The sequence below is a fragment of the Rhinoderma darwinii genome, chromosome 2, assembly GCF_050947455.1.
Source record: "Rhinoderma darwinii isolate aRhiDar2 chromosome 2, aRhiDar2.hap1, whole genome shotgun sequence".
NCBI classification, from domain to species: Eukaryota; Metazoa; Chordata; class Amphibia; order Anura; family Rhinodermatidae; genus Rhinoderma; species Rhinoderma darwinii.
The window spans coordinates 457326681-457341204 of record NC_134688.1 but is presented as its reverse complement, the minus strand read 5'-3'; the positions used below and the strand labels follow the sequence as shown (position 1 = coordinate 457341204).

The 14524-nt window shown below is 41.9% G+C and overlaps 1 protein-coding gene across 8 annotated transcripts in view; it reads right to left on the bottom strand.

Annotated features, from left to right (window-relative positions):
* Nucleotides 1-14524, bottom strand: part of TIAM1 (TIAM Rac1 associated GEF 1) — a 291994-nt gene that overhangs the window by 40865 nt on the left and 236605 nt on the right. For all 8 annotated transcript variants that reach the window (XM_075854541.1, XM_075854544.1, XM_075854548.1 and 5 more), the window contains 2 exons: nucleotides 13880-14092; nucleotides 503-594 (listed from right to left, as the gene is read on the bottom strand). In XM_075854541.1, coding sequence (XP_075710656.1) covers nucleotides 503-594; nucleotides 13880-14092 — 305 coding nt within the window. The remainder of the gene's footprint in view (nucleotides 1-502; nucleotides 595-13879; nucleotides 14093-14524) is intronic.

The window sequence follows — 14524 nt, the reverse complement described above, 5'->3', positions numbered from 1 at the left end:
ATGTATCAAATTATTATAGAGAACCCGTAAGCTCTCCTGACGTGTCTGTTTCAATAAATAGTTAAAATACTCTGAAGCATCTATTCTTCATTGTCCTCTGTTATTACTCCTGGAAATGTATGATTACATTTACAATTGTTAGATTTTTTAATAGTCAATAGGGTGTCAACTGTCACGAAAAATGGTAACATGCAGTTATCAATTCATTCATATATTTCCAGGAGGAATAACAGAGGAACGTTCTGAGAAAAGGTGCCCCAACATTGTTATTTGATAGTAAATGCATCTCAGGAGAGCTGGCAGGTCATCTTTAGGACAATTATTTACAGAACAAAAATGTCATCTACCACGTACAGCCAACAGCTCAAGTTACAACACATTTATAAAATCACAAATATGTAAAAAATGTCAGCCAGGTGCAGCCATTGAATGTACGATTGTGACACTATTGATATGTGACCCCGTACTGTAACATAAGGTGAAATCAGAAGCAGGCGCTTACTTTGTTTATTGCATCAGTCTCGTCTGACACCTCCAGCTGGACTTCTATCTCCTCCGGAGTGGTTTCGTTGCAGGTGTCGTCCTCGCTGCAACCTGCAAATGTGAAAATAAATAGTGGCGTCAGTGATAACCTACACCGCCACGATCACCCTGGGGCACTAGATTTCACATTATACCTATGGAATATATCCAATATCACCTAGAAGGGTTAATCTAAGAAGAACATGAGACTCCTACAAAGGGGAGGACGTAGTGGAAGTCTCTTCTAGACATTATACTGTTCACATGGCTGATCAATACATGACAGCACTATTCATCCTTCCACCTCGCAGAACATAAAACTGTCAAAATCAATTATTCCATTCTTGCATGTAAACCGGCTTCCCCAACTGACCTCTTCAATGTATTATTCTTCTCTTAAAGTGCAAGTCCACGTTAAAAGGATTAGACATCAACATGATCCTCATGTATGTCTCGTATCGGCACCATAATGCAATTTGGCAATTTATGACTGGACTCCAGCATGATGTGTATGCTGCTTCACTAAAGGCTCATGCACATGGCCATGTTATGGGTATGTGTTGTACAGATCGGTTATATGGCACCCATTTAAATCCATGAGCCCACATTGCACCTGCGTGCGCCTCCAATTTCATACAGAGACATATAGAAAAAAAAATTATTTTGTATTCATATTCAAAAGTTTGCCAGGTTCCATCGCACGCCAAATTACAAAGGTATTCTCCTCTAAAATTGGGACATCTAGTGGACAGTGTTGTAGGGAGGTGCCATATTGCAGCATATGTAATAAGGAACTGTAGAGAATCTGTATGATGCCATAGGCTTCATGTACACGGCTTTGCATGAGACCTAACTATAAGGGTAGTGGTACCGCTATGGGGTCCACCAAAGGGCTCCTAGAGCATAAGACACATTTTCTTGCCACCCTTACTATGCACCAATACAGCAGTTACTTTACATTAACATTTTGGCATCTGTAACTAATCCTTGTGCTGGTCTTAAAATTCAGATGACTTTGCTCTTTATTATATAATCATACACATACATTATAAATATATGAAACGGCGGCTCAGCCCATTAAAATAGCCATCTCCATAGTATGGTGATAGTACATTAACAGTGCCAACGCCATATGTTTGTTTCGAGAGTGAACATGGCACTTTTTTGCGCAATAATCAATATTATTTATCCAATTAAAGCCATTATGGGGTTAAAGTTTTAGTTGACTATAGAGACAAGGAACAGGGCTGCACAAAGAGCAGTCAGCGTCCAGTGTGCCAAAATGATCATTATAGTATTGTCCAGTCAAATCCACCCTCCTGCCAGGGATGCAACCACCCTCGGTAACGGCCAGGCTGCAGTGATTATGCATGTATACCCGGCTTCATGTTGCCCGTGCCTGATGGTGTTTAGAACAAGGACTATGATTATGTCTGAGTACACACCATCAGCGAATATCCACAGCGGGCACCTCAGAGTAAAGATGGGGGCACTGACTGCATTTCACGTTGCGGTCGACCTGAGCCGAGGTTGGTTATGTATCCCCCGCTACAATGCCGCAAGCTAATATCTTTAAAGTCTGTATGTTGGCTTTACTATAAGATAGCAGCAGGGTGGCACAGTGGTTAGAATTGCTGCCTGCCAGTGATTAGGGTTTTGGGTTCTGACCAAGGCACCATCTGTGTGGAGTTTGTATGTTCTTCCCAGTGTTCTCCTGGATGCTCCAGTTTCCTCCCACAGTCCAAAAACCTGCTGGCAAGTTAGCCGCTTCCTATAGGACTTTTTTTTTTTTTTGCAGTAGGTTTATGTTATTATATTTGTCAGCTGTGTGGCTATAACTCGTTGCTTATTGTAATGATTTAGCTTGAGATGGTAATGAATTAGTTATTTGGTGTTGCGTCTTACACCACTAAGCAGTGGGAGAGAAATGAGCTGATCTCGCATCAAAGCATCATGGTCCTGAATTTCGGGACTGATATCAAAAGAGCTATGCCCCCTTCTCTTCAAGCTTTGCAGTTGGTAATGGACAAACAACCCTACTTTCAGGGCATAAGATGGGTAAAGGCCAAAAAAGTCCTGGGCCAACCACTGCCAGAATGGGCCGTTTTAGCAATATGAATTGCCACCAGGAGGGGGCTCCATATAAATGTTTTCTTTAAAGAGGTTCTGTCACCACATTATAAGTGCCCTATCTCCTACATAAGGAGATCGGTGCTATAATGTAGGTGACAGCAGTGCTTTTTATTTAGAAAAACAATCTATTTTTACCACTTTATGAGCGATTTTAGCTTTATGCTAATGAGTTTCTTAATGTCCAAGTGGGCGTGTTTTTACTTTAGACCAAGTGGGCGTTGTACAGAGGAGTGTGTGACGCTGACCAATCCGCGTCATGCACTTCTCTCCATTCATTTAGTAAGCACAGAGTGACACTGTTGTTCACTATGTTCTGTCTTATTCTGACACATTAACGTTATAGAAGTGTTTAGACAGTGAATAGACATTCCTTCCAGCCAGGACGGGATGTCTATTCACAATCCCGACACTTTGTTAACATTTCTATGGTACTTACAGAAGAGCAAGCGTAATCTCGCGAGATCTTGCTGTAAATGACAGGTTACAGGGAGATTACACTTGCTCTGCTGTAAGTCCCACACAAACGTTACCGAAGTGCCGGGATTGTGAATAGACATCCCGTCCTGGCTGGAAGGCATGTCTATTCACTGTCTAAACACTTCAGTAACGTTAATGTGTCCGTATAAGACAGAGCAGTGAATGCAGTGTCACTATGCGCGGAGTAAATGAATGGAGAGAAGTGCATGACGCTGATTGGTCACTGATTGGTCCGCGTCATACACTCCTCTGTACAACGCCCACTTGGTCTAAAGTAAAAACACGCCCAACTTGGGCATTAAGAAACTAATTAGCATAAAGCTAAAATCGCTCCTAACGTGGTAAAAATAGATCGTTTTTCTAAATAAAAACCACTGCTGTCACCTACATTACAGCGCCGATCTCCTTATGTAGGAGACAGGGCACTTATAATGTGGTGACAGAGCCTCGATTAAAGAGGATCTGTCACTAGTTTAGTAATGCCCTAACTCCTAGCCAATCTAATAGACGCTGTAACACTGATAATGCTAGTGAAAATGAGCTTTATTCTAAATATGCAAATAAGGCTATACAAGACAAGTGGGCGTCAGCACCAGTGATTCTCCCGAGGTGGAGCCTCCTCACAACCTCTGACGCTGTCCTATCAGCATGAAGCTGCTTCACACGGTGTGAGAGACTGAGGCTTGGAGGGAAGAGGGATCACTTATAACATCTATATCCCGAGCTGTGGACCACCTAGAACAACCAGATGTATCACCAGTTGAAAACACAGTCGGCAATGGAAGCTGTATACTATATGATCACACGGTGTTGCTGGGCTGGCAAGAAGAGAAGCTGTATGACGCGGATTGGACAGGATCATACAGAAAACATTACACTGCCCGTGTGAAAGACTGAGTAAGGCATTGTTCAAATCTGCATCAGGGCTCTGTACGGACGTTCCGTCGGAGCTTCCGGTCAGAACAGAGCCCTGACTGAAAAACAGGTTTCCGTTTGCATAACCATTGGTTTCAATGGTGACGAATATAATCCAAATGGGTTTTCGTTTGTGTCCGTTGTGCAAGGGTTCCGTCGTTTTGACGGAATGAATACCGCAGTCAACTACGCTATTCATTCCGTCAAAATGACGGAACCCTTGCGCAACGGACACAAACGGAAACCATTTGGACCATATTCGTCACCATTGAAATAAATGGTGATGCAAAGCTACGGTTTCCATTTATTTCAGTCAGGGTTCCGTTCTGAGAGGAAGCTCCGACAGAACGTCATAACTGAGCCCTCACGCAGGTGCGAACGAAGCCTAACCTCTCATTTGGAACGTACAGTCACATTAGCATATTTAGAAAAAGAATAAATGTTTTTGAAAACAAATGACACTGTAGTTATCATCAGCATCACAGCGCCTATTCGAGTAGTTAAGAGGGGGGGGGGGGTTTCTTTCTTAGGGTATATGACTTCATAAGGAACTCTCATCTAAACATTATAGAGCTTCAAACAGCTGCCCACCGCTCCTGCTTTAAGGACTGCTCTCCGTGAGCACGAGGTAACTATAGAAACATTTTAATTTTGAGTATATTAAATATGGATAAATCAACATAACAAGTCAATCAGTCCTTCCCACTCCTCACATAAACAAGCCGCGCTCGCCCTACGCTGAACGCACACTCTGAATGCTTTCCAGTCATGTGGATTGAATTTTATTGTGCCGTCTCTTAGGAAACAGGAGATTTATTCACTGTAGCAAATGATAAGGAAAAGCATTATTCACTGTATTAAGATGTTGGCATCAGAAAAGCTAAGAACTGCTAGTACTGGGGCTTAAGACGTGATTTTGGAGAATGCAACAGATAGCATATTGCTCAAAAACCAACTTAATTTGGGAGGGGGGGTTCCTCTGACCTAGCACTGTAAAACAGATAGATTCATAGTGATCCATTATTATAAATAAATATCCAGCAATTGCCTTTTTCAATATAGTCTTGTAGTTCTTATATTTTTCAATGATACATGCACCTCTGCTAATACATCATGATGGCCGTCTAGTATGCAAGACAAAAATGACAGCTAACTTGCTCCCTCTAGTGGAACACAGTGGAATTACCCAAAAAGTTTTACAAATAATTTCCACATACACCCAACCACCATAACCTGAAAACCACCTGCCTAATATTGAGTAGGTCCCCCTCATATTGCCTCTGAAGGTGTCCTGTGGCACCAAGACGTTAGCAGCAGATCCTTTAAATTGCGAGGTGCGGCCTCCATGGATTGGATTTGTTTTTCCAGCACACCCACAGATGCTCGATCGGATTAATATCTAGGGAATTTGGAGTCAACAAGAGACTCTTTGTTGAAAAAAAAAAATTCTCTCCATTGTTCCAAAAATTAAGGAACGCCTAAATCACGATGAAGGAAAGATTCAAATCCTTATTTTTACTGATCTAAATTTTGTAAATCGTTGAGAACAAAATGACGTAACAACGATAAATGGAAACCAAAATCATAAACCAATTGAGGACTGGATTCCAAATCCCTCCGAAAATGTAAGTAAAAAATGGAAAATTACAGGCAGATTTCATTTGCGTTAATTTCTTCACGGCAACTCATAATGTGACTCCGTACTGTGTATGGCCCCCACAGGCCTGTATGCACTCCCGAAAACATGTGGGCAAGCTCCTGATGAGACGGCGGGTGATTCCCTGGGGGGGGGGGGATATCTTCTACCAGACCTGACCTGAAGCATGGCATCAGTGATCTCCTGGACAGTCTGTGGTGCTACTTGGCACCGTTGAATGCATGGATTTATAATGTCCAAGAGATTCTCAATTGGATTCTGGTTTGGGTAACTTGAGTGCATCAATGCCTTGGTCATCCATAAACTGCTACACTCTCGGACCGGGAATTGTCCTGCATTAGTAGGAACCCAGGGCCCTCTGCATTAGCGTAAGGTAGTGACAATGGCTCGGAGAATTTCAACACGATACCGAACAGCAGGCACGCATTTAGGTTTGTGCGAACCTCCAAGGATGTGCCAACTCAGACCCTCACGGACTCACCGCCAAACCGGTCATGCTGGATGATGTAGCAGGCAGTATAACTTTCACTATGGCGTCTCCAAACTCTTCCACGACTGTCACACGTGCTCAGTGTGAACCTGCCAATGGCGGACCTGCCAATTCTGGTGTTCCCTCGTGAATGCCAAATGCTGGTCTGTGAGCAAGTCAGGCCCTCATGGAGTATGTTTCTAACAGTTTGGTCAGAAACAAGCACACCGGTAGCCTGCTGGAGGTCATTTTGTAGGGCTCTGGCAGCGCTTCTGCTGTTTTTCCTTGCACAAAGGAGCAGACACCGGTCCTGCTGATGGGTTAATGCCTTTCTACAGCCCTGTCCGGCTCTCCTCGTGTAACAGCCCGCGTCCTGGTATCTATTCCAAGCTCTTGAGATTGTGCTGGGAGACACAGCAAACCTTCTTGCGACTAAATGTATGGATGTGCTATCCGGGAGGCGCTGGACTACTTGTGCATCCTAAAGGGACTGCAGGGACCACCTCATGCTACCAGTGGTGACAAGGACACTAGCAAAACTAGAGAAGAATAAGGAGAGAGGAAAAGTCTGTGGCTGCCACCTACAAAACCAATCCATTTTTGAAGGTTGCCTTGCTCATGCCTCTCCTGTGCACCGGTTGTCACTTTCATTTGCACCAAAGCAAGCAGGTGAAATGTATTCCCAATCGCTTGTTCTTCCTACACAGATTGATATCCCCGAAGTTAAATTGACCTGGGGTTATACCGTGATGCTTAAATGTTACCTTAATTTGTTGGGGTATTGTATATCCCACCCCATGACAGGCGCCGTTGTAGCCAGATAATCAATGTTATTCACTTCACCTGTCAGTGGTTTATTGTTATGGCTGATCGCTGTATGTTCACAGGTTATCCAGCTTTTAGATACCTGGGTGGGGGTGTATCACTGTATTTGCTGTTCATGGGGGCCCCCCAATTCCTGTGGGAGCGTTTTTTTAGCAGATATAGTAATTCTCCCATACGGTCATATTTATCCATGAATAACTCTGTATAAAAACACAGGATGGATTTGCCGTTTAAATCCACTTTCGAAGGAAGCCTGAAACTATTGTAGATACCTTGTTCTAATAAAATGTCACTTATTTTGGAGACCACATACCCGTTTCTACAGTGGTCCCCCTTATAAATGTCTAGCGACTAGTCGGCTTTCTTGTGATTCTTTAGAACTTCTTCTCGCCCCAGTTATCCACTTTATTTAGTCTTCCTACCTATGTAGGAAGATCGACAGGACAACGCCTCCGACAGGACAACGCCTCCGACAGGACAACGCCTCCGACAGGACAACGCCTCCGACAGGACAACGCCTCCGACAGGACAACGCCTCCGACAGGACAAAACCAACGACCCGGGGAATTCCTCTTCAAAAATCTTTTCTTTAAAATGGGTCCCTAAAATCTTTGTTCATAGTATGGTTTATTCAAGCCAACATACAAAAGAGTGAGACGTTTCAGTCCAACCAAACGTCGCACTTTTTTATATGTTGGCTTGAATAAACCACACTTTTTTTCATTTACTTCATTAGAGTGCTGTAAGATTTATTTGTTTTTGGATATCGACTTGGTCTTTGGATCTGGACTACTTGCTGGCACCCATTTATATGCAAATTCGATGGTTTCAAGCTTGAAAAAGGCTCATCATATAGGGCCGAAACGTTGCACAAGGGTAAATAAAAAAACAAAAACATTTTTCACTTTTGAACGCACGTACGTACATCTGCTGCATTCCGTATTTTAAAAAAAACAAAAACATTTTAGTACACTTTTTTTCCCATGTGCAAATATAGTCAAATGTAAAAAGTCTATTTCACTCTAATATTCCACTTAAAGGGGTTTCCCCACCAGGGATATTTATGATATATCCACAGGATATGTCAGAAATGTCCGATAGATACGGGTCCGACCTCTGGGAGCCGCACCTATCTCGAGAACGGGGCCCCTAAAGCCCATTCTGTGTTGCAGCTGAGGCAGGTGAATTCCGACCATAAAAAAGGAAACAGTGGGCCCCGTTCTATAGAGATAGGTGCGAGTCCCAGAGGTGGGACCCACATCTATCTGACATTTATAACATATCCTGTAGACATGTCATACATGTCCCCGTTGGGAAAACCCCTTCAAGGTTCACACTCCAATCACTGAAATTCAGAAAACCTTCTAGTCCCTGCTCCCCGCCCTCACATATAATAATACATCGTCTATATAGCATCCCATCATTTTAACTTTTCAGGAGGCTCAATACAGACGTATACGTTTCCCCACATGAAAAGTTCTGTGACTCCATTACCACGCCCGTGGTCTGCAGATAAATCGCATTCTTCACCAAAAATAATATGAGAATATATCGAATGCCATCCAAAAGTAATTCAATACAATGGCACCACAAGGGTTAAATATAGAACTGTATCTGGAATGGTTTTATTTTATTGTAGCCATTATCGGCACTTTTACCTGTTATTTTTTGGAGTGCTATTTTACATTTCTTGCACTTTGACCTGGAAGTTATTTTTCTTCTGCCATTTTATTGGAACGCTGTAACCTCTAAGTAATGTCCCTGACGAATAGGCGAAACTAGTCAGACAGCACTCTGAGAATTAGGAACAGTAGCTTCTTCTAAAGGGAATATGCAATGAAGCAAGTTTTTATCTTGTACATTTTTCAAAAAATGGGGGGAATTGCTGGTCTAAACATCCATCTAACTATCTAGTGTTTCTTTTGTTTCTCTCTATATCCTATAATTCCTCTGGCTGCTGAAAACTCTAAGGGTATGTTCACACAGAGTTTTTTGCAGGCAGAAAATTCTGCCTCAAAATTCCACTTTTTTCCCCCGTGGCCATTGAGCAACGATGGGCAAAAACACCGCAAAATACGCTTTCTCTGCCTAAACGCCAGAAGATAGGGCATGTCGCAGGGAAGAAACGTCGGCATTGTCGGACGTTTTTGGCACATTTTCCAACACGGGTTCCGCGTCAAAAAAACTCTGTGTGAACTGACCCTTAATGTCTTTCCTGTTGTGATCCAAGATCCGGCTCGATCTATGCTTTAGGAGGCCTCAAGAATTTTTCGCCTATCAGAATGACCCATAGCCCAGGTGGAGGAGAGCGCGCTTTTCCGTTACAGAGACGCCAAGACAGGGAACTGGGATGAAACGAATCTGGTTTGTGCAAAAAGGTATCGCATGAGGTGAAATCAAATTGAATTTTATTATTTGAAAGGACCAAAAGACTTTACCGTCTACTATGAACCTAAGCTCCAAGATGATCATTGTGTCTGTTAGGCCAGATTCACATGAACAAGTGCAAAACGGCAGTTTTTCACGTCCGAGTTGTACCTGTGCGGGTCCCGTTTTCACGGATCTATTAGTCTTGAGTCTATCGAAGGATCCGTGAAAACCGAAGAAAATAGGACATGTTCTATTTTTCAACTGATCCGTCACAAGGTACGTTGAAAGAATGGCCATGTGAACGGCCCCATAGAAATACATGCATCCGTGTGACTACCGTTTTTTTAACAGCCGCCACACGGACGTATACTACTGGTTACTGACACACGAAAAGGTAAATTTAAAACAATGAAAGTTTATTGATCAAATTAAAATAAACACATATGTTAAAACATAGAGATGATAACCACAAAGGAAAAATGGACAACCAGAACATGTGTCACAGAGCAGCACTGTGTGAACAGGCTGAGCACACCTATGTCAAGTAACAATACATAATACAGAGGTGATATGCAAACAGCCACTGTGTATAAATACAAAGTGCTGGGAGATTAAGGCTATGTTCACCTGGGGTATTTTGCCGAGTTTTTTGACGCGGAAACCGCGTCGCAAAACTCGGCAGAAACGGCCCGAGAACGCCTCCCATTGATTTCAATGGGAGGCGTCGGCGTCTTTTTCCCGCGAGCAGTAAAACTGCCTCGCGGGAAAAAGAAGCGACATGCCCTATCTTCGGGCGCTTCCGCCTCCGACCTCCCATTGACTTCAATGGGAGGCAGGAGAAAGTGTATTTCTCGCTGTTTTATGCCCGCGGCGCTCAATGGCCGCGGGCGAAAAACGGCGCGATAATTGCCGCGAAAATCGGCGTGCAGGGAGAGAAATATCTGCCTCAAAGTTCCAAACGGAATTTTGAGGCAGATATTCCTCCCCCAAAATACTCCGTGTGAACATAGCCTAATGCATCAAAGATGTGTACACTTTGTCGTTTCTCTTCTTAATATATCTAGGACAGCAGTCCATGTAGAGCTGGATTTGAGAGGTGGCTCTTTAATGCAAAAATTATTGCGAGTAGAATCCAAGTGGATTTGGAAACTTAAAACAATTCAACCGAGGGGTCTGAATGAAACCCTGGGGTTTGCAGCGTTCCTGTAGGGTGTTAGGATTTTCCATGGTGTTGTTGCTTTTAATAAATGTGTTATGTGTACAGCATTGGCCATTTTTTAACATACGTTTGTCTTTTAGTTTTTCTAGATTGCCATCTAGGTATGGTGTAGTTGCTGTCATCTGACACTCGATTGACCTCCTGAACCTGTGACAACTTCTCCCTCTCACCATCCAACGGTTATGTCCACCAGGGGATATCCACCTGTACCACTTATCCCGTCAGGGTGGTTCTGTATCTCGATCTGGTGCATTGGGATGCACCCATGTTGTATTGTTATTATATATTTTGCCATTTGTAGTTTGTTACTGGGTGTACTAAATACTAAATATTTTACATTTGTGACCTAGGTGCACTTTGGCACGCATGCAGCTATGCATGCAATTTTTATTGTAGTAATTTTGTACATAACATCCTTTTATTGCATTTTAATTGATGTATGTAGTATGTAAAGACATACACGAGAAAAAATTATTTTGGGGCAGATGACATGTATTCACTGTTGTAATATATATTGCAACATTGTCACTTTTTGTTTCCATTATCACAATTTTTTCGTTCAAATGTACACTATTTTTTATGGACATTCACTTTGCACCTTATCACTTTCAGATTGATTCATTCCCTACTCAACACATGTATATTTATTCATCTATTATGATCTATATATCATTATTCACTCACCATTCAACACACTTTTTTCATAACTCTTCACCAATAGATCTACTCATTTTGATTTCATAATCATTCCATACACTCACACATTTTCGTTCACAGGGTTTATCCACTGTTTAGGGGCTATTTAGTATTGTATGCACATAGTCTGCGAATTTATTATTTGCCTTAATATATTTTGTTTTCACAATTTTTTCTGTTTTTATTATTTTTCTATTACAATGGCACTTGTCTGGTGTTACAACACATTGGTATTTCACAGTTGGTAATATACTCCATCATGTAGTAATGTTCATTTTCAATAATGGTTATTCATGTAGCACACATGCACACTTAACATGTGTATAGTATTGTATATTCAATTTGTGTATAGTTGTGCACATGCATACATTATTATTATTATTTCCATTTGTATATTGCATACACCACTTGTTTTCCACTTATGCTGGTTACACTCACAGGCATATGTGGATAACAGGTATAGAAATGTATACTAGATTTACATATACTACATTTACATATACTACATTTACATATACTACATTTACATATACTACATTTACATATACTACATTTACATATGGATGTATTTATATTGATATGACTTTTAAACATATTATATGCATGGAAAGATACATGTAATGATTTTATATATAGGGGTATTGTTATCTATCTAATGTGTACACAATATATATTAACTTAACCAATCCCACATATTTTCTTATAGTCAGTGTTGTTTTTCACATTGTATCGATTTATTGTTACATTGTTATTTATGTATCTTGCACTTACTGATGTACATACACTTTGTGAATATACCTGCTACTCAGTAAAAATTTCTAGGTTGGTGTCTCTGCATATGTGTATTTGCCTGTATTGATGGTGATGCATGCATCAACGATGCGTAGTGTTGTATCAGTACAATCGTCTTGGGGTGGTACTCATTCATCCATTCATCTCTTTTCTTTTTATTTCTTTTAAAATACATCATCATGCATACTTTACTGGGGTTTATTTCTGTTCTCCGTTCGTGGTATTAAATTATTTAGGGAAAGGTTAGGGACAGATACCTCATCGATCTACGGGCATCCTCTCTGCACCTTGTTCTGTTTGACTTCCGCGCCCCTGGTGGTTGTAGCACACACTGCTGATATTCCCTACACGGGTCTTTCTTGTGTTGTGCGCCTGCGCGGCATCGCGGCCTGGCCCTCGGCGTCCTGGCTCGGACTCTGTTGTGGGACATGTGCTCTTTGCACTCACTGCTTCCGGGTCCGTGACCCGGATGTTGACAGGCCGGCCCGTGCTTCCGCGCTCACAGCTGTTTCTTACAGCTGATCTAGACATGGTCGTTCTTTAAACCTGGTGATTGGTGGGGAGCAACTTTAAAAGGCTGGAGAGTGGGCTATGACACTACCTCCAGACGAAGGCTTCCGGGCCGAAACGCGCGTCGGGGTGGACGCCAGTCACATTAACCGGGAGATGGGTAAGAGTTTTTTCTTACACACTGTGATGTGTATATATGTCTTGTTATTCTCTGTAACTGTGCATGGACTGCTGTCCTAGATATATTAAGAAGAGAAACGACAAAGTGTACACATCTTTGATGCATTAATCTCCCAGCACTTTGTATTTATACACAGTGGCTGTTTGCATATCACCTCTGTATTATGTATTGTTACTTGACATAGGTGTGCTCAGCCTGTTCACACAGTGCTGCTCTGTGACACATGTTAAAACATAGAGATGACAACCAGAACATATGTGTTTATTTTAATTTGATCAATAAACTTTCATTGTTTTAAATTTACCTTTTCGTGTGTCAGACTCCAAGTTATAGGTTGTGTTTCATATTCAGCGGGTTCACCGTTACCACCATGCTTACTATGGGCCTGTGGCCCGGTTCCCAATAGAGCCCGTACATCACTATGAAGGGTTATTTACCAGTGATCTTCTAGGGAACAGTTTGGTGTCCTCCATTTAGGTATAGTATACTACTGGTTGTCTGAATTCGGCCTAAGGATTACAATGAAAGGTAGAACCTCTACCATATAGCTGGAGGCAGATAACCGGATCCACCATTAAAAATAGGTGATGGACACACTTTAAAGGATGAAATCTGAAATGCAAAAATCTACTAAAGACACATCCTCCAAAAATTGTGATATAACCCACTATTCATTTACAATATGTGTTTTCATTAAATAGGTGCCAATATGCATTTACATGATAGGGGTTCCCCCTTCCTGCAGACTGCTACCTTCAAAACCTGTACTCTGTTACCTGCAGTACCATTGATCACCACCCACAGGATCAATTCCTTTACATAGACACCAATGCAACAGCGCCCCCACCTGTTACAGATCTAATTCACAGTGAGATTTGAAACGCAGTAAATTTACCAAGACATGACAACAGAAGTTGATATTTTAAACTGCAAAGTGCGACCTAAATCTAATGTACAAGACTATTACTACTAAAATGGTATGTACAGTAATGCAAATAGCGGATACCCTCTAGGGGGCGATGGAAAGCACTATATTGATAAATTCTATTCTAGAATAACTTGTGCTCTAAGGTTTGGGAAAATCCCTGGGGAAGGTATCAGAGCATTACTTACCTCGACTACTGGTGAAGAGGCTGTAGTCATTGCAGTCTGCCTCTGACCGGCGAGGAGGTGCCTCTGTCAGTGACTGATTCTCATCCAGATCAGGGCAGGTGCGGACAGTAAGGCACAATAAAGGTTTGGCCAGAATGTGTTTCAGCATAGCAGAATTCAGATCCCGGGCTGTTGCCGAGTTCACCTCCATCACTTCATCTCCTATTTTGAGACCTGAAAAAAGAAATAATTGTTACATTCAAGTCAATGGAGATGAGCTGTAATACCAGACACAGCCAAATGATTAGGGTGGCGCTGTTTCAGGAGGGGGGACCAGACCTTTATTTTTTCATCTCAGACAACCCCTTTAAACATTGTACACGTCTGTATGTTTGGAGCCAACACATGAATTTAGCAGACGTCAATAGCGGATAGCATTTTGGAATGTTGTGAAGGAGTCTGCTTAAAAGGCTATGTAAACCTTTGTTGGCCATTTTTTTAATAAACAGGTCAGTCATTGTGTTTGGTGTAACTTTTTAATTAGTATTTATTAAAAATTAGTTTTACTCTTTTAGATAAAGCTGCTCTGTATCCTCTGTACAGAGGAGCTTTTTGTAGTGCTAAATCCTGCTCCCATCAGGACCGCGAACTGACGGGTTCGGTGTC